General features: G+C 40.7%; 1 protein-coding gene across 6 annotated transcripts in view; it reads left to right on the forward strand.

Annotated features, from left to right (window-relative positions):
- Positions 1-20,512, forward strand: part of ATP8A2 (ATPase phospholipid transporting 8A2) — a 318,618-nt gene that overhangs the window by 216,272 nt on the left and 81,834 nt on the right. For all 6 annotated transcript variants that reach the window (XM_090133805.1, XM_090133804.1, XM_031615871.2 and 3 more), the window contains 3 exons: positions 370-431; positions 756-812; positions 5,119-5,226. In XM_090133805.1, coding sequence (XP_089989931.1) covers positions 370-431; positions 756-812; positions 5,119-5,226 — 227 coding nt within the window. The remainder of the gene's footprint in view (positions 1-369; positions 432-755; positions 813-5,118; positions 5,227-20,512) is intronic.

Below are 20,512 nucleotides of genomic sequence, written 5' to 3' on the forward strand. Positions count from 1 at the left end.
GTATAGGCTTTATTCACAGTGGAATTTGTTAGAGCTGTCAATAAGCAGCACAGAACAGATAGTCACAGAAGTGATGCCGACCTACCTCAGCTCTTAGAGACGAATTACACATTAGTGCCTGGCAAAAGTTTCCCTTCTGCTAACGGCTTCTGGCAAGCAGGGCTGTATATATACACTCTATCTGAGCATTCTGTCTTGTTTAGCACAACTGGTGCGTTACCAGTAGCTCACAGCTTCTAAAAGTGCTCTTTGACATTGCTAAAGACAAGTTTGGAACCAGTTACTGTCTAGCCTCCTCAAAATCTCCTCGATGCTGCTTCTGTTCTGTTGATAAACTGGTTAACAAATGTGACAATTCTTCTTTTTCAGATGCAGTATTCACAAACGGGCAGGGAATCGACTATTTATTTGTTGGGAACATAGTTTACACTGTAAGTTTATGTATCCAAGAATTTTATGAATGGTAATTTTTTTACGCTGTCAGAAAGTTATCTAAATCAGAAGAAAGTTTAAATGAAGTCAGACCTATGTTGTGAGCCTGTTTTTTTTCGCCTACTTTCATTTTTTTTTACACATGGACCACCAGTATCTTCTGCTATGTCCATCCTTCACCCCATTCTTCCAAGGCTCCAGGAGGTGGGTTGGTACTTAGATGGTACTTCAATTTTTAGGTGTTAAAGGGAGATTGAGCTGTGAACACCTCTGAATTCGAGAGTGCTGATACTGAAGCTGTCTAATGTCTTTTTCCTTTACAGTATGTTGTAGTCACTGTTTGCCTAAAAGCTGGCTTGGAAACAACTGCGTGGACTAGGGTAAGTGTCCTTCATTAGCTTTTATTTTATTAGCATACATTTTTCCCTGATGAGCATTAATACAGAAAAGTAGTACTAAAAATCATTTGAGGCTGCAATATTTTAATTGCATCTTTTATTTAAGGATAAACTAAATTCCATAACTACAGGAGAGGAGAATGAATGCATTCTAAAGATATTATAAAAAAAGAGCATCCTGTCAGAAGTAGGAAGAGTAGACAGCTAAAAAAATTTTGCCAACATTTTTAAATATTGAAAATTTAGAAAAAGATGCTAGAGATTTGCATAAGAACATCTTTTTACTCTGTAGCTCCTTCAAAAATTAATGCAGTATTGAATGATGTCTGCCCACAGATAAACAAATGGGTTTTGCAGAGTTCTTTGAAGCTAGTAAAAAGCACTGGTGACTTCACATTGGTTGAGAATGTTTGTTTGGAAACTTTCAGCAATAAATAAGGGATGTTAGTCAAACAGTTGTGTTGACTCCTAAATTTGAGTCATTTACATGCAGTGAGTGAGTGCTCTGTTATTGGTAGGTGTCAGAATCTGCCAGGGCAGTGACCTCCAAAGAATATGGGGGGTAGGAGGGTTCCTGTGTTGATGGAGCTCCAGCACTTTTCTTCCTTTGTCTAAACCTCATGAAAACACAAATACTGTGAGTTTGGTGGAGTCCCTCTTTCTCCACGCCCGTATGAGATGCCTTACAGAAACACAGTTTTCTTCATATTCTAAGACATAGTGCCCTTGAGACTAAGCTGTTTTGAGGAGCCCCATATTCTTATTCTATCCGTTTTCTGGAGGGACTTGGCTAAATCTCATAACCTTTTTCCTCCTATTAGTTGTAAACTGTTTCCTTTTGTTCCTCACAGAGGAATTGTTAAGATTAATGAGCTGATGTCTGCTCTGAATTTTAAAGATGAAATACTATCTGTATGGGCTATTTAGTTATTAGGGAAATGCTAATGCTTTCTGCCTCATTCACTCATCAGAAAATAAAATGGGGTCTTTTTTGTTGTTGCTTATGCACAGGTTCTGTGTTGTGTACTAGTATTTTAAAATGCAAAAGTAGTTAGAAACAAATTAATCCCCTGTGCACTGAAAGATGACTTATTCAAATCTGCAGTGGAGGCACATGAGCCTGTTTAGATCCTGTTATGTTTGAATTATTTGATGCTTCCTCCTCTCTCCCCTTCCCTAAGTAAGTGGTAACTTTTCAGTCACCTGGGAATAATAATGATTTCCCCTTTCCTAACCTCATTTTAAAAGATATCATAATTTTAGGTAGATCTCAATGTTCTTGAATAGTGGCATTTTATACAGGAAGTTATTGTTCTACAACAGAAAAATGTTTGTATTTATAATCATTTTTTTTTTCTATATGTACTCTAATCCCTGTCCCATTGCTTGGACCAAGTGATTCTCATCATCTTGGAATCTGATATTTCAATTATTATTTCAGCTGTGAGTGAATCAACAAACAAAGAATCTTTAGGTTACCTGAAGAGTATTAAATGTACAACATTGAGTTAAGCCTCTTCTCCATCATCAGCTGGATTGGTTACATGCAATTTGTTCTTCAGAGTGAGAGGGACACTTCCACTTGGGAGACATGTTGGGTTCAGCTGAAGCTTTAAAATAAGCTTTAAAATAAGAAACACAGATTCATTGTTGCTGAGAGGCTGGTATACCCAGTAGGCAGTGTGGAAAGAAGGGCTTTGGTAAAAGCGGTAACATGACAAAGAGAGAAATCTGCCCATTAGAGCTGTGTGGGGCAACTTTCTCTTCATGTTGCCTGTATATAATACTGCAGCAGGCTTTTCCAAAACACAGCTTTCTTCAGTGCTTTACCATACTGTTTAAACCGCTCCAGATAAATTGGATGCATAAGACATGCAGTGTTGTTTTTTTAATGTATGAGCACTATTTTTCATTTTCTGTCATTTAACACACCTGACAAACTTGCTTCTTCTGCTTTGCACGTGAGTTCTTCAGCAGTAAATGATAGATCAGTGGAAAATTATCAGTGCAGAGCTCGGCAGTGTTAGTGTTTAAGAAATTGTCTCAAGCGGGACAAGGAAGGCTCCTTCAAAAAGCGGAGAAAGGTAGAGAACTAATGCGGATAAATACAAACCTGGTATTTGTGAAGGGAGGTGTGTGCTGAGAGATGATTGGGACAACCATGAGATAATGACGAAAACAAAATGAGCAAAGACTTTACAAAGCTTTGCAAGGGCAAGATTAAGAACTGCACAACTGGAGAACTGCCCTGCCAGCAGAACGGAAAGAACCAAGACAGAAGATTCACTACCATAAATACACTAGGAATAGGAATGTGTCTTTGAGTGGTTTCTCTGCTTACTTTTGTCTTTACAGCTTTTAATTCTAAAGCCTGTAGGAGTCTGCAGTTTGGAAGTATCAGTCCAAGCCATCCTGGCTCTTCCATCCATTTGTTTGGGATGGGAGGCTGTGGCTCAGAGGAAGCTATCATCTACTTTTGGGAGAGCAGGGCTGGTGTTGTTCTCCTGCCACTGCTTGGGAATGGTTCTCTTTAAATGAATTCCTGCAGCAGCCTCTTCACAGCTGAACGCCACAGTTGCTTGCTGTGGCAGGGCTCTATTCTGGTCAGAATATTGGCATGAAATGTCCCTTGTTTTCAGAACAGCAAGTAAATCAAATGAACTAAATTGCCCCGGCTTCCCCCAGATTCAAAAAAATAAAATGTCCTAGCTCTTATTTATTTATTTCATAATCTATGATTACGATGATTATTAATCTATGATCCGTAGAGTTGGAAGGGACCTTTAAAGGTCATCTAGTCCAACTCCCCTACAATGAACAGAGATCAGGTTTTATTCACCTTAAAACTGGATTGGAATAACTTTTCCAGCTGCTGGTCAGGTCTGCTGGATGAAACAAGTAAATAGAAAAGTCTGAAAACAAACCTTCCTGCCCACAGTGTCTCTCCTGGAAGGAGCCCACCCCACGTCCTGCTTGCTTGCCCAGTCTCCTTAGGGGTTGAACAAAACTCTGACTTTCTGAGGGTGCCTGGAAGAGCATTCTTTCCATCATCTCTAAAGTTTTGCTTTATGAATGCTCCTACTGTACGCCGTCTCCAGTTGCTTCCAGCTATCTGCCAGTCCGTACTGGTGCTGCAGGCTCCCAGCTTGTTTCCTCTACTTCTGCTCAAGAAAGCTCTCCTTTCTGAAGATGCTCAGTACTTCCAGGGAAGGAGCAGTCTTCTCCTTCTAGAAGTTTCAGTCTCACAGCAGACAGAATGCAGTACCTACCATTAGGCACTTTGATTCTCAGATACCCTGTTTGAAAAAGAAAAAACAAGTCAACAAATACAGTAATCAAATACAAAGTATAAATCTGAGAACTAAACAAACATACTGTGTATCCACTTCAGACCCCAGTGAATGAATTCATTGCCATGATTCTAAGGCCGTATGTATGTAGTAATTAAGATTTATGCAGGTACTTCTCTGAGTTGGAGCCAAAGTCATCAGCCGCAGGGGTTGTTGGCATCCAAAAAAGCTGGAGCCAGTAGTGAGCTCAGTTGCGTGTTACAACCAAAATTACTGATTCCATCCACTGCACTGTAAAAGTAAAACAACTTAAATCATCTTGAACAGCAAAATAGTTTGGGTGTGTAGGAGAAATGACTTTCCTTAATGCAACTGAAATGAACTGTGTGCTGGACGTATTCTTGGTCACTTTGATACTGCTTTCATTTACTCTTAGACTGCAGATTAAAGAATCGGTAAAGATGTAAACCATATTGCATATCCATAAATCACTTAAAACACCTTTAGAGTAGTAAAGGAAAGCTAATCAGTAGATGTTGATGGTTGAAGCGATGGTATCACAACACTGAACCTTCTTCAGTGAAAGGCGTGTGGTGCACATGGATCTGTGCATGTACTCTGACACGAAGGATTTGTCAGTACGAACTTTAACCTGTGCCTTTGAAAAATTCTACCTTGATGTATGTGTTGAACCTGGCATGTGTACAGTGGGAACCAGGAGCTAGATGAGAGAAATCAGAGCTCTAAGGAAAATCTGATGAGTTTTTGGAGCTTCGAGTAAGACAGATTGGCTGGGAAGACTGACTGCCCGCTCTGTTGTGAGGCAGAGATTAAAGAGGAGGCTGTTTTATGCTGTTTAAACAACCTGTGCTACTGGCCTGAGACCAAGGGCAGTAGACAGGCCTGAGTGAGGCTGATAGAAACCTGACCAGAAAAATATCTGCAGAGGTGGCCAGGAGGTGCACTGTACTGACTCTCCTCTCCCTGCTCCTTGACAGTTCAGTCATCTGGCCGTCTGGGGAAGCATGCTGCTCTGGCTCGTCTTCTTCGGTGTCTACTCGGCCATCTGGCCCACAATCCCCATCGCACCCGACATGCTGGGACAGGTCAGTATGAAGGCTTGGTAGCACAGTGGTGCTCGGCTGCTTCTCTGCCTCAACCAGCACATGCACAAGAGGCTTGTAAAGGATTGTATGCTACTACGAGCACTTGTACTTAACGTTTTTTAAAGCTCTGTGCATTCATTTAGCTTAATCTCCTCGTTAGAAAAACTCTTTCTCCCTGAAGATGACATCATACACAATCATAGGCACTGTAGAATCTACACGGCAAGTCTCACTTCAGTTGAATAGCGGTGAAATTAGCTCTTCGATTAATGCTTTCCTAGTTAGACCTCATCTTTTATAAAACTCCAGGTACAAATCTAGTTTTTGCTCTAGATTTGTGGGGTTTTCTCTCTTCCATGTATTTTGGTGTAATATTTTTCCCTTTCCCCTGCATTTGTTCAGAATGAATCAGAACTGACTTGAGAACAGCATGAGATGGTCAGAGGCAGAAGGGAAGCTGACCTTCTGGTCCCTCTATAACACCACTGGAATGTTGGATTTGTTCCTTCAGTGTCAGCTGAGTTCCAGGTGGTGAAATTTTTCCCTTTGGTGTCATTATTTCAACCTGTGGTGAGCACAGTGAGTCACAAGCCTGTAAAAATCACTCAAAAGCCTTGTGAATATTTAAAATAGAGGGCTTCTAGGAACAATGAAGAATTTAAAAATATATGGTAAAAAAAAATATTCTGTAGAGTGGAACTGTGCCAAACTGACCCACAAAGCGAGTTTTACATAAGAGTTGCCTTTAAAGAAAGGATGCTGTTTATGATGGATTATGTTTATGATACAGAAAGAAAAAAAAGCTGGAGTTTTAGCGAAGAGTTGGAGTATATTTAACTCAGGTCATCCTTGTGTAGTAGAAAATAGTAGTTAGAATAAACAAAGTTTGAAGAAACCAAACAGAGATTTTTGAATTTAATGTCTCATTTACATTCAACAAGAGCAGTCTGGCATCATCATGTTACTAGCAAAATGCATATTGTATAATTGCTGATAAAGCACTGGGGATAATGGAGGCTGTTGTAGGCATTCACAAACAGCTTTTTGCAACAGACTGTGACAGGCTGGGATCAGCAGGTAAGTGGCTGACAGGCAAAACCTAACTTTTTGGATAGTATTTCATGGTGTCATCTCTGTGTTTCATACACATACCACAACAGCAGCTGTAGTTTTTATATTTTTGTATCAGGCAGAAATTTGACTGAATATCACACGGTACCATTAAATGTTTGTCCTCCACAGCAGATTGTAGTGCTGCCATTAATGTATCAGCCTTCTCACACATAAATGATAAGGTGAGCTGTTCCTTCTGAAGAGAGGAGTTGGACTGTCAGCTTAATATTGCTTTTTTTTCCACCAACATTGATTCCAAGTCCCCAAACAAAAAGATTTACATTAATAAAGTTCTGTTTTTGCGTGGATATATTTTAAAAATATATTTTTGAATTTAAAGTTTGAATTGATTTTCTGACATCATGACTTGGGAAATGGTACTAATGTCTTGCAAAGTGTATATAAATGTATATGTTTTGCATATTATGTTTTTGACACTATATTCTGATGCATTGTTGGATTTTCCTCGATGTTGTAAAATCAAGGAAGGTTTCTAAGATAAAAGGAACTTGCTTACCACTTGCATTAACTTCTACAAAAACTTGTGACTAATCAGATGCTGTCATAATACCAGCTTAAGGTGAAATGTGCTAAGTTGCCTTGCTTTTTCCTGAACTTAATATATTCTTTGCTCCTGCTTTCTGTCTTTCTGCATTTGCAAGTAATCAAGATATCGTAAAAGTAAAATGAGATGATGAAAAAAAAATTTTTTAAACATCTTTTTTTTTGTGTATGTATTTATTAAACGAACCAAATTCCAGAAGCTGTTAGGTATTTATTTTATGCAAATGCAGTAGCACTTTCGAAGGGAGCTGTTCTAACTACTGTACTCATCTGGCATCTGTGCAAGCCAGGACTTTGTGCCATGAGTAAAAGGCCCAGGATGTGCAAAACAGTTTATTTTGCCCATTCATCAGATGTCAGCATGGAGCCTTGCAGATACTTAATTATGTGAAAAGGTGTTTAGTTTCTGCTGGGATTTACTGAACCATTTTTACAAAGTATTTCTTTCTTTTGGCTATTATATCTTGAACATTGTCATGGAGAAAATACTACCTTTTTTTTTTCCCTCCTGAAGGGCAAACAACTTGGTTTTCTCTTCTGTCAGAGTCAACATATTTCTTCTTTCTCCACCATACAACTTCCTAATAGAATGCATGTAATGCAATAAAACAAATACATGATACAAATGTCGATAGTCCTTAGGAGAAGTTTCCAAGAGCAACACATTTGGTACTTTGGAAATAAACTCTGGTTGTTTTGGGGATACCTTTTCAGATATACCAATATAGTTGCCTTTAGTAGGATCTGTAGAAATAAATCAAGACGAAGTCATTCCTCTCATAGGTGACTTTCCTGAATCTTTTTGTTTTTTAGTTGGTTTTTTGGGTTTGTTTGTTTTTTTTTTTAGAGGAGTTATCCTTGTGTTTTCAGAGGACAGTGACCTGAGAACAGCCAGTGCCTATTTTTCTCTTGCCAGGATGCTTCCATGGGAGCCATGCCCCAAAGAGAACAGTGAACAATAACATTTGTGCTCACTTCTTGCATATGTCATACAGGTGTGTGCGTGAAATGCTGCTCATCTTTTCTTCAGTGTGTTTCTTCATAGGAATTGCAGCTAACTTGGGGTTTATGAGAATAATTTGACACTGTATGGGATCAAAGTCTGTATGTGAATATATCCGCCCATGTACATACAAAGATACTTAGATCTGAAGGCATTTGTAATGTATATGTATGTAAGAAAACATGTATGAAAGTGATCAAGCTTTGATTCTTGATCCAGACATTGTCTAAAACAAAGAGGAACAAATCTCTTCCTTCCCCACCCCAGGTTCAAATGTGGTATTTTGAGTGTTTTAGGGGAGGGGTGTTCCTGTCAACCTGCTGGAAACTTCTGGTATTGGCTCTGGATGGAGCAAGGCTTAAGATGTGAGTTTTGCTATCTGTTTCCATACTGTAATGTAAAGTGTTTTGTCTTTGTCTCAGTAGTTGTTATCATTAATGAAATGTTTTCAGGAAAATTAGGACTACTCTTTTGGCCTTGAGGAGAGAGGGTAAAAAGCATGTGCTTTAAATCTCTTTTTGAGAGAGTCACGGATCGTGGTTAATCCGCGGTGCAAGTTAGAAATGTCTAGGTTTTTATATTTTTGCTTTGTGTTATATGTGGTCTTAGCTCAGAACTGGGATTTTGAGTTTGCAACACATCTTGATGTCAGAGCAGCATTCAAAAGACCTCCTTCATGTGAGCCTTCCAGCCCCACCACAGCAGGAGAATGTTGCAGTTGGAGCTGCTGCACTTTCCATTTTCTTTTGTACGACTGCTCTTGAGAATAAATGGTTGTTCCATCAGCTCTGCTTCTGTGAAGTGTTAGCAGCTGAACATAGGAGCCACTCTGATACTTTCCTAGTTCTAATCCTGAGTTGTCAAATTCTTGCTAGGTTGTCTGATTATTTACTTAGAGTTTAAGAAGGCTGTGCATCATTTTTGCCAGGCCGCTTTCTAAAGGATCCCAGCAGTGGAGATGTCTGTTTGATTCTATTTAATGTGTCAGTAGCACTACTTACTCAAAGTAGTGGTTCATCAAAGAAAACATCTTCCTCTCTTAGCGAAGCTTCCTCTTCTTTTCTGTTTGTATGCCATTAGCATGGCAGATCCACCTTAGCTCTTGCAGCAGATATTTGACTTTGGAAGGCGATGTAGAGGATTTCATTTAAGCTGCGTGCACGGCTGGTTCTGTGCTGACCTTTAGTCTAAAACTCTTTTAAATCTTGCTGATTGAGTTGTTGCCAGAGCCTTTGAGAAACATGCATGGGAAGACTTGAACAACGCAAGACCAAGAAACAATAACAACAAAAAGCTGGAGATTAGATACTAATCATTTTTTCAACATAATGAACAGGTTTCACTTTACAGCCTTCTCAAATCTGTACTGGAAGACAGCTCAGCATACATTTCCATGCCTTTCAGAATATTTCTGCCTTTTTTTCTCTACACTTGTTTTCAGAGGTTTCGGTTGTTTTCTCTTTGGCTTCTCATATTTCCACAGTGTTTGGAGCTAGTTAGAAAATTGGCTGCTTTGATTGTGGTTTGTCTGCAATCAGTTGCACATTACACTGTGGTGTCACTGTTTTGTTCTGTAGAAATTCTTCATTCAGCTGTTAGTCAGAAATCAGACTTCATCTGCAAATTGAGGTTCTTAATGCCTGCTGATCATGTTTGTTTTGATTATTATGCACAGTGGTCTCCATGGCATTTGATGTGGTTTTGGAACTTTTCTGCCGTTTTGGACTAGGCTCCAAGCAGACAAATTAGACTAATGAAGCATGCATATATTTTCAAGCATCTGTTGAAGGAGTGAATTTATTGTTTTTATGATCCACACATGGCTTTCAGAAATGAATCTGTCATTTTTAGGTTCCTGGTGTGTTCCATATCATATACCAAAAAGAGACACAAAAAAAAGAAAGAAAAGAAAAAAAAAAAAAAGATGGATGAAATAAATATATTTCTTAACTTCTGAATGTGAAATCTGGGGATTAAACATGCTTAATTTCTGGAGGTTAGCTCCCCCAAACATGCCACTTTACCTGGTTAGCAACTCTGTGACAAATCTGTCCTTGATATTTGTTAAAGGTATCCCAGAGTTCTTTCTCCTTTGAAAGTAGTGCAGCTGTGCCCCGTGCTGTGTTGGCCTTTCCTTTTAGAGCCGTATGAAAATAGGCTTAAGCCATGAACTCATTCTGGTTCTGGAAGTGGCAATGCGTGTCGGGACGCTCAGCTGGCCTTGAAGTTTCTCTTGGTTGATCACGTGTGCATCTTTCCTATGCGGTTTGTTCCTGCTCAGTAGTGGCTAGTGAGCTGCTACATCGAATGGAAGAGGAACAGGAAAGTGACTGTGGGTAAACTGCTACTCACAGACTGCACAGACAGTGTTCACGGGCTGTCAGCTGCTTTTCCTTCAGTGTTGCGATGAAAGCTGGTCACTGGCCGTGCTGTCTGACCAGTGTCTGTTTTGAGATCCAGTAGCTTTAAAAAGTTTAAACACAATTCAGTAGCTTAAGTTGAAACATAGTGTATACAAAGGCCATTTGCACTTCTGCATAATTGGCAGGCTAACCAGATTATTTTGTTTTGGAGAGCAGTATCCAGGAACACAGGAACAAGCTCCTTCGTACAGGATGAAATTATAGCTCTGTGGTAATGGTCTGTGCTTCAAAAACTGCATCTTTTTTCAGTTTGGAGTACAAGGTTGCTCAACGTCCTTCAAAATTTGCCCTAAATTGCTTTTTCGTGCATTTAAAAGTAGAAAAATCTTGCTGCATGCTCAAAGGAAGATGTTTGTAAGACATCCTATTCAATATTTTCTTAATTAGAAACATCTGGCTTTTAAATTTAAAAAGCAGCTACTGTATTTTACCAGAGGCAGCATACACTAGTATTCATTTCTACAAAAAGAAGTCTGTATTTTGAGCCATGCTGACAAGCAAGGAAAGACTGAGAATGCATGACTTGCCTTAGTGGATCAGAGCATTTCTGATGCAGTCTGCATTCAGCATTAGAACAGAGGAAAAACAAACTGTTCTGCAGTGTGGATTTGACATTTAAGACTGGGCTTTGTGCGCATCCCTGTTTAAACAACACAACTAACCCAACTTTACTTTTTGTAGAATTATGGAACTCTAGAATATAATGACAAGGAAGGGGCCCACAGAGATCATAGAGCCTTATAATATCCTGAGTTAGAAGGGACCTATAAGGATCATTGGGTCTAACTCATGGGCCCATGAAGGACCACCCAAAATCCAAACCCTGTGTTATGTCTGAGAGTATTGTCCAAACTATTCTTGGACTCCAGCAGCTTGGGACAGTATACCACAGCCCTGGGAAGCCTGTTCCAGTGCCTGACCACCCTCTGGTGAAGAATCATTTTTTTATGATAAGACTAGCGAAGCACTGGAACAGATTACCCAGAGAGGTGGTGGATGTCCCATCTTTAGAGATGTTCAAGGCCAGGATGGATGGGGCTCTGAGCACTTCATGGAGCTGTAGGTGTCTCTGTTCATTGTATGGGAGTTAGACTGGATGATGGTTAAGGGTCCCTTCTAACTCCCAGGAAGGATGTTGTGGAGGACCATGTCAAAGGCTCAAAGGCTCTATTGAAGTCCAGATAGGTGGCATTTGTGGCCCTTCCCTTGTCTGTTGATGCAGTTACACTGTCATAGAAGGCCACTAGGTTGATCAGACAACCACGTAACTACATCCTGGATGTGCTGTTCAGAAGGATACTATGAGAGGCAGTATCAAAAACTTTGCTAAAACCCCAAATAATCACATTTACTGGATTTCCTTAGTCAACTGCATAGGTAGCCTTGTTGTAACAAGAATTTATGTTAGTTAAACGGGGCTTTCTCCTTGTGAACACGTGGTGGCTATGACCAATGACTGTGTTGTCTTTCAAGTGTTTTTCAATAACTCCCAGAGTAATCTTTAATCCTATAATAGTCTTTAACCTTTAATTACATTATTTAAAATCATTGTTATAACTGGGGAGTAGCCAACCAGTTTTTGTGTCCCAGTTTTTGGCCTCTTTGATACTTTTTGTCAATCAATTTTGTAGGCTAACAGTGGGCTACATAAAGGATGTGGGGTGGGCTGAAGGGCAGTGCTATAGGCTTCATAGCCAAAAAATCTGTCTCTGCCTTTGCATGGATTTACTGTTCGTCACTCCTGTCTGTGGCTGTCATATGTAGGAACTAGTCACACTGCAGACATCACGAAGGCATTGTGCTGGCATCAAACAGTGACCTGTTACTACATGGAGTTTGTTGTCTTGATGATCTGGAGTTGATGAAGGTGAGTAGGAGAAAAAATACGAAAGTGGAGAGAGCAACGTCCTTTGATTCCTATAATCTCAAGGAAAACATAAGAAAGATGGTAGGGCAATTGCTCATGTGAGATGATTTTTAAAAATGCATTTAAAGTGCCCAGTAATGAAGTTGTTGCTACTTCAGAAAATAATATGAACATCAGATGGGATCTATTCCAGAGTGTGACTGTGTGTTGGAATTAGTGGTTTTATAGCTTGCTCTGGTCACACTTAAGTCGTTCTGTTTTTAGATGGATGGATGCAGTGGAGCCCAAATAGCAGATATTTGGGGTTTTCTTGGGATGTTATTTTCTCTTTTGTTCCTTGGAGACAGGAGGGCTGTTATGTTTTTAGTTTAATTTACTTTGATGTATTAAGTTTTTTTTTTTTGTAGGGGGACTTAGTTTTGCTGAATTTATGCTCCACATCCTGTGCTAGTTGGGTTGCGTTTTTGTAAGAGCCAGGCATAACTATTTTCTATGGGAAAAATATTTCCAGATCTATTTGAAACATACCTTTATTCCCTTTCCTCCCTACAGTATATGTTTCATGAGATCATTTTTTCCCAATTGTATCATGTCAAAATTTGATCCAAAAAGCCCTGAGGAGTGGAAATGATCTTGCTTTTATTGTGCTAAGACTGACATGGGTGCACAGGCTTTGGGAGCAGCAAACCTGAAGCAGCACAACCCTCCTGAGTGCCCCATGCATGGCTATGGGTCAGACAAGGCAGTCTGTCCCCTTCTGATTTCCTGTCCACTTGGCAGCCAGCAGCAACTCCAGTATCTCATGCTACTTCTCTGCTAGGGGATGTGGTGAAGATAAAAAGCACTTCTAAACTGAATGCTGTGAGTTCTGGGAGTGCTTTTGGATGTCTGTGAAGCAGGTCAAAATGCACCTATTTGTCTTGTTGAGTGTAATTTACCAAATCTGTGTATTACTTGAGCTGGTATTTCTATGACAGTAATTTCATCAAAAGGCTTAGGTAGGAGTCTATGGAAAATAAATGTTATAACAGTGGTGCTAAGCAGACATCCACATGCACTTCCAGTGGGTTGTGTTTTCTGGAGAATAACATGTAATTGGATGGGATCGAGAGGAAACAAGGACTTGTAGTATTACAAGTGTTGTCCCTGAAATCGTACCTGAAATGTGAAGGGCCTGCTCATGATCCCATGTGCTACCATTCTTCTCTGGAGCATAAAACCCAACAATGGCAGCCCTCGGTTGCTTGATGTTGGGAATGGAGTGTGTTCTACTGCTGAGAGTTGCAATTTCCTGCCAAACATGCTGCAGGCAGCACGGATCCGGATTTACAGTCCTCTTGCAGTATGAAGGCACTCATGTTTTCAGAAGGTTCCTAAGGAAGGAAGAGGTTGAACACCTACCAGTCATCAGCTCCACCTGTATCAGTCCATGAGGTGCATCCAACTCTGAACCAGGGAACGAGGTTCCTCTCTAGAGGGAAGGCAAGGAACATAAGGGATTGAATGGAGAAATGTTGGCCTTCAAAGTTTCCATTCTGTATGGAATGCTTGCCGTTGTACGGGTGGATTGCAAAATGTGTGAGTGACTAGAAGAGGATAATGTGGTTAGCAGAGTGTAATTTTAGACTCTTGAAAAAGTGACTGTCACTACTGCAAAAACCTCTTTTAAATAGTATTTTGAATAGGCATCTGTTTTGGTAAACATCTAAAGAGGTGCATTTTGGTGTTTCTTTCATTAGTCCCCATGGTTTCCATATCTTTGCAAATGGTTGTTTTCTGTGTTTTGACCATTACTATATGTACATACAGCAGAAGAGCTTATGTTTGACGTTTCATTTCCACATGTGGAAGAAATATTCCTGTTATGAGGTTCTGAGAGTATTTGAGAGAGATGTACCAAAAAGGAGTATTTTTCACTTTTTTTCCTGTGTCCGTAATTTCAATGAAGCATGAAAAGTAACCACTTCAAGCTTTGCTCCAACAATATTTGCATTCAGGGAAGGCCTTTCCAAATTCTAGTGAAGTTTCTCCTCTGTAATGGTATAAAAATGAGAGGCAGTCATGGTGAATTTCATTGATAGTATTGTGCAGTTGTTTTTCCACTGTGCTTTGGTTAAACTGCAAATGAATATAAAAACAAAAGGAAATAAAAAAATAGAGAAGGGAGAAGTGAGTGTACAGAGTAACAAGTTGCACATCTGGGGAGGAAGGGGAGGCTACAAAAAATAAGGCTCTGTCAAGCTATTCTCCTTAGGTGCTTATAAAAGTGCTGTTTTCATTTGGGGTGAGACAAATCTTATTGAAGCTGATGGGTTTAACCACTGCCGTTCATTCAGGATAAATGTGAAGAGCAAATGAACTCCTAAAATACTGGTGTCTCCACACAAACTGAAAGGTGTATGAAAGGCAGCCTCAAAATCTAAAATGATTTCTAAAGTTCCAGTGACCACATCTAGGGACAAGTGTATTTAATGTCAACTGTGCACGTAAAGGGATGTTGAAGTGTAATGAAGTGGAAATGGAAGAGGGAGGACTGAGGGATAACGTAAGTGAAATTACTGGCTGGGTTTAGAGTTGGGACTGTGAAGAATAGGCGTGTTCTGATCCTTGATTTTAGTAGTCAGAAGAACATGATGAACTCTCATATTCAAACAAGCTTAATTGTTTTACAGTCATATGTAGTCTCATCAGCTTCTTCTAATGAAAATGGTCTGTAAGGATTGGAATTTAGCCAACTGCTGGCTGTCACGGGTGCAACAAAGTAAGTGGTAACCATTAGTGGATGTGGATACAGGGTTTAGTCCAAATGTGATCAAAATTTGCAACCAGGCTGTGCCAGTTCCAACTAGGGCAGACTTCTGCTTGAAAGTTCCAGAGTTCAATTCTAGGCACGTATGCGCACACAGGTATGCACCCCTGATTATTTGCTGCTTGTTAGCATTCGTGCTTGTAGCTGTTTTCTGCAATGAGATGTTAAGCAGTATTGTATGTATGACCTTCTGATGTATGTGAAGGGAGACGTTGTGCCTCAAAATCAGTCCTACTTTCTCCACTGAGAACAACTTTTTCAGGTGCAGCTCCTTGGATGCTATTGTGAACTCTATTCCCAGCTTGCCAGCCTGCCTGTTCTGAGACTGTGGTGAGTAGCTGCTCCTCAGACATCCAGCCTATGATTTTAATGGGACTGCATGAATAGCTTTTATTCGTGGCAGCTGCAAACTCAGGTCTATGGAATCTCAAGTCCTGGAATATGTTGGTTTTTCATTGAAATATTCTTAAGGATATTAAGAAATGAAAATGTTCTCCAGAAATCAGTCTAACTGGATAGACACAGCTTTGTGGGATCTCCACAAGAGAATGTTTTTCCTAGAAGGCTGAATATCGTGTGCCAACCTGTTGGTTTTTCTGGGGTTGAGATTGTTGCTGAAATGTTCTTGTTCACAGTGTTTCTGGACTGTAAAGTGTTGATATAGCAGATGTATTTATCATTAAAAGTTTAGTTCCCTTTCTCCAATGCGCTTCTAGTGGACTTAAGTGACTCTTGTTTTAAGGCTTTCAAGTATGCACAGTATGTGAGATACCACGCTCGTATAAGGGTAATAACAGAAGAGAGTGAGTGAGTGGCTTCACTAGTCACAGGGGTCTATTAGGAGAAATTTTTGTGTGTTATATCTTTGATGTAGTATGTACGAAATACTGCTCTGATCTGTTCAGTGGAGTATGTGATATGTCCATACAGCACACAGAGGACTTGTTGATATTGTGTCGTAGACAGTGGATTTCATATTGGAGGGCAGAAATGGACTGGAGCCCAGAAGACTTGCCATATACAGTCTATGAGCATTAGCAACTGTAGGTAGATTGTAGTATCATCTGTAAGAAGAGTTCTTCCCCGTCTTTTGTAACTGATTAATCTGACAGTTCATTGCTAAACTGACAAAGTTGGATTGAACAGTGCAGGAAGTTCAAGTTAACCTTCTAGATATTCATTACATAGATCCTGAGCTTCCCGTGAAGTAGGCTGTATGGAGATCTGTGTAAATTTGTCAGCTCAAATGGTATCTCCAATGCATTTGCAGTTACATTTTACACCAGAATCACTTCAGATGCTACTTTAAGAAAGTCTTAGAAGAGTGGTTGTGAGAGAGAAAGAAATGTCAAGAGGGGCAAAGGGAAACAAGAGCTGTGGAGGACATTGCCTGAGTTAAATTATGCTCATTAATTCAATTTGAGGCAGGAATGTGTGTAAATAAACCCTGGCAGCTGCAGCAGCTCTCATTTCTGCAGGGCTTTGGCAGGAATGCAGGGGCCAATGGACATGAAATCCTGGCGCTCTTTTGAGAAATTGCAGGCAGACAGCTCTGCGGCCGGCAGAAAGAACAATCAAAGATTTACTGAAAAGATGTAATCGCTTTAAGCAGACTTGAAGAGTGTGGAGTTTCAGACATGCAGATTTGGAGGTAAAAACCAAGTTATTGAAAGACCACGGGGCTTACCTAATGCTCCTGAACTAATGGCATTATTCATGTTCCTGATGTCCAGCCTCAAAATGGAGTATGAGTATTGTAGCTGCACCATTCGTTATCTTCTTAGTAAACAGAGTCTTGTCTTTTTACAGGTAATTGTCTTTGGGTATTGTAACTGTGCTTTATACATAAAGTGAAATATATTGGCCACATGAAGTGACCTGTCTTGTGTCCCAGGAAGTTCAGTCTTTGGTCCTCTTCCTGCTCCGGTGTTCATATGAATGCATTCTGTGATTTCCATCATTTGATATGGTCCTAGGATTTTTCCTGTCAGAAACATTCAGAGGACAGATATCTCATTGGATACTGAGCTGAGGAAGGGAGGTGGGGGCTGGTTCTGCAACAATTAATGAATGATGGATGGATGGTCACATCAGCTGATTTTTTTGGTTGCACTTTTTTGTTATTAGCAGTCACTGTTTGTCAGACAGTGCTTTGGGTCTGAGCTTGGTATATCAGCTCTGAACAAAGAATAAGTGGAAACTATGTCAGCAGTCCCTGAAAAAAAGAATAATCCTTGCTTTTGTTGGTTTTCAGCTAGTTTTTTCAATAACGCTATCACCTAGAGCTAAAACAATTTGAGCTTTAATTCTAATGTTTGTGGTATCATTTGATCAAAGCTTACCAAACAGTTGAAAACTCATAGCTTCTTTATTGCTATATGCAAAAGCAGAACTTTTTTTTCCTGAAATGAAAACCAGTTTCAGTGTAGTTCCTCTATTCTGCAGGTTATTTTATCCCAGTTCTGTTGTCTTCAAATATTTGGATACCTGAAACTTTCTTAACAGTGTGCTTGCAAGGTACCCTATGTAAAAACAAGACTAAGCAAGGTCAAAGATATAGAGCAAAAGATGTGAACAACTTGACAGTGGCAGTAATAATGGTTAGTATTTGGATTTTCATGACATTTTGGATTAGCTTCATTTGCAGTGCATACACAGGTGCAGTGTATTTAATTTTAATTTTTTAAGTGTAACTGAGTATGTCAGTAGCGCTTGAAATTTCAAAGTAGGTTTCCTAGATCACACTTTGAAATATGAAGCTGTTCTGACCTTCCCACTGTTATCTTCTGTTCTTGTTGGGCATTGTACAGGTACCCAGGTATGGCCAGTGATTAAACCAGAGGGTGCTCGGTGATGTTCACAAGCAAGAAGATAAGTAGCTTTTGAACTGACTTGTGTTTTTGTAAATAGCTGTCTCACAGAAAAAGAAGCAGAGCTGCATTAAGTATGTTGACTGACTTAGGTCATGTTTTTCTTACTGCTCTGTGGGAGAAGAATACTTGAGCAGATGGGAGATTTTAAACCACTGAGGTAGGAGCACTGATGGACACTTGGCAGTGTGGATCATAAAAACAGGGAACTATGAAAGGCAGCCCTCCGGTCAAGCAAAGAGACAGATTCACACACAACCCTTGCATTAATTATGTTTAAAATGGCGTAAAACCAACAGCATGCTGAAGTTTATTGGTCCTTCAGACAGATTAATTACAAGCTTGTCATAAATCTGTTTCTTTTAGTATGGCAACTATCTGCCTGAGCAGCGGTCAGAGCTCAGAGCGAACCACTGAGAGTTTGCTGTGTTCTTTTGTGCTCCCCTTCCTCTAAGCTGTTGTTTACATCCAGTACCACTTTGCCCCTTTCAGCCTAGCTCACCCCCAACGTTCCTGGCTTCAAACCCCATCTAACGTGAGGTTCAGCAATGGGAGAGCACAGGAGCTGCTCACACCTGCTGCCTTTCAATAGCCGCCTCTGGGTCAGTAGCCTCTGGCTGGCTTTGCCATTCTTGGAAAAATTGAATTTTAATCACTTTGCTCTTGTCAAGAGCAGCGTATGGAATGCTCTCTCTTCAGTCTCAGAGCAGTGTCTGAAGACATGTGTGCGACTCCCCTGGAAGCCTATGCTTGCTCTTCACCTCGTCTGAAACAAAACTGGCTGTGATTTGTATTCTGCCTGCTGTGGGCTCCCCTGCTGATGTGCACAGCGGCATCTGATACTGGAGTCTGTGCACAGCACAGCCTCATCCTTGTGGCTGCTTCCCTCCGGGCACCTGCACCCAGCACCCTGGCATATCTCCCAGCAGGTGTCCTTGGTGCAGCTGCATTGATGCCAGCTCACAACTGCTCCACCCGCAGCGCTTCAGCACATCATTACTGTTACTGTACGTGTATCTGCTTGTCAATAAGATTTTTGTTTCTTTCTGGGACTTGCACTGGTTCCGCTCTGGCTGCTCAGAGCCAGCTGAGAAGCAACCTTTGCAGCCTGAAGTGGGACTCCTTACCTCTTCAGCCAGCTCCTCGCAGGGCCCCTGGGCCGAGTGGGGCTGGCAGCCACAGCCCTGCTTTCCCAGCCCCGCACCTGCTGTGTTAACAGCCAGGGGAAGCTGCTCCCTTGCTGCAGACTGTGCATGTTCCAGCCGGGCTTCAAAAGAGCGGTGAGGACTCGGGGGAGGAATTCTGTGAGCAGAGCAGCCATCACAGCAGGGGACTGAAGGGCATTTTCCAGAGTGCCCCCAATTAATTAGCGTTACAGCGGCTACAGCCTCTCGCAGCAGCCCAGGTACGACTGAGTGCCAGCGCTGCAGGGAAGGCCCTGAAGAGTCATTTCAGGCAGTTCTTTGCTTTTTGTTTGATTCCTTCCATTTTTCCTTTTTCTTCCAAAGGGATTCAACCAGGACAGGAGTCATGGCCTCACTGAAAGGGAATTTTATCACAGTAGAATACATTACTGAGTTACAGCCCTTCCTCGCTGCTTAGCTACTGCTGGCCATTTGTGTAATCTGTTAAACAGTCTGGAAAGTTAGAAATGTCTTTGCCAGAGCTCAGCTATAAAGCACAAAAACCAGCTTATGCCGTCTTAAGTTGAAAAATCAATTGGGTCTAAAGTCTGCCTGCATTGATATGCTGTGGCCATCTCAATGACTGGCAGAGCTGTTCACATGCCATGCCTGTGCTCTGCTATTAGGATTTAGCTTCCCAAAGCCCAGCCGGCCTCACATAGTCTGTATGCTTTGGGGGCTTTGCCATTTGCTAAATCAGATATCCGAAAAGCTTTCTTCTGTGTGCTTCCAAATGTAGGACTTCCTCCTTCCAGTCTGCACTGGCCAGCGTCTCAAACCAAGTAATTCTTAGCCAGGGGCCAACAATAGGTTTCAAATCTGTTTTAAAGTTGTAAAGCAAGACAATAAAGTTTCTAGCAATGAAGAATGAAGAGATTCCCATTTCTTATCTTAGTCGTGTACCAATAGATGCTTTTTACTACATAACATTATCAGATATGCTGTCTAAAACACCAGGTAGAAGTGTTTTTAATCAAACTAATTCTGTTAATGAAATGATTTTTGTTTCTGCCAGTGGAGGTGGATGCTTTTGTTGTTAGGAGCCTCAGATTGGAAGGCTTGGAGGATGGGGAAAGTTAGTGTGTTAAAGTAATTATTGCTGTGATTTTACAGACTAATGGCTTGTGACCTTTCTCTGCCTCTCATTGGAAAGCTGGAGATTTCCCCTCTGTGGTAATCTAAATCTACTATTGTTGAATTCTTATGGTGAAAAAATCCCAAGTAGCCATCCGCTTTCCCCTAGAATCTTGCTGTGGTCTTGAGCAGTGTCCTTCTAAAGCTCAGGTGGGTTTTACTGTGAAACTTTAACTCTGCTTTTGTGTATTTTGCAGTATGATTGCTCCTATGATTGCATATTTGACTTCAAACACTCCCTTGCAGTGCTGTGCAATTTCTTTCATGACTTGCTTACATGTGTCATACTTGATATTGCTGCTTTCTCTGCTCTGCGTAG

This window comes from Phasianus colchicus, chromosome 1 (genome assembly GCF_987193195.1).
Source record: "Phasianus colchicus chromosome 1, bPhaCol1.hap1.1, whole genome shotgun sequence".
NCBI lineage: Eukaryota > Metazoa > Chordata > Aves > Galliformes > Phasianidae > Phasianus > Phasianus colchicus.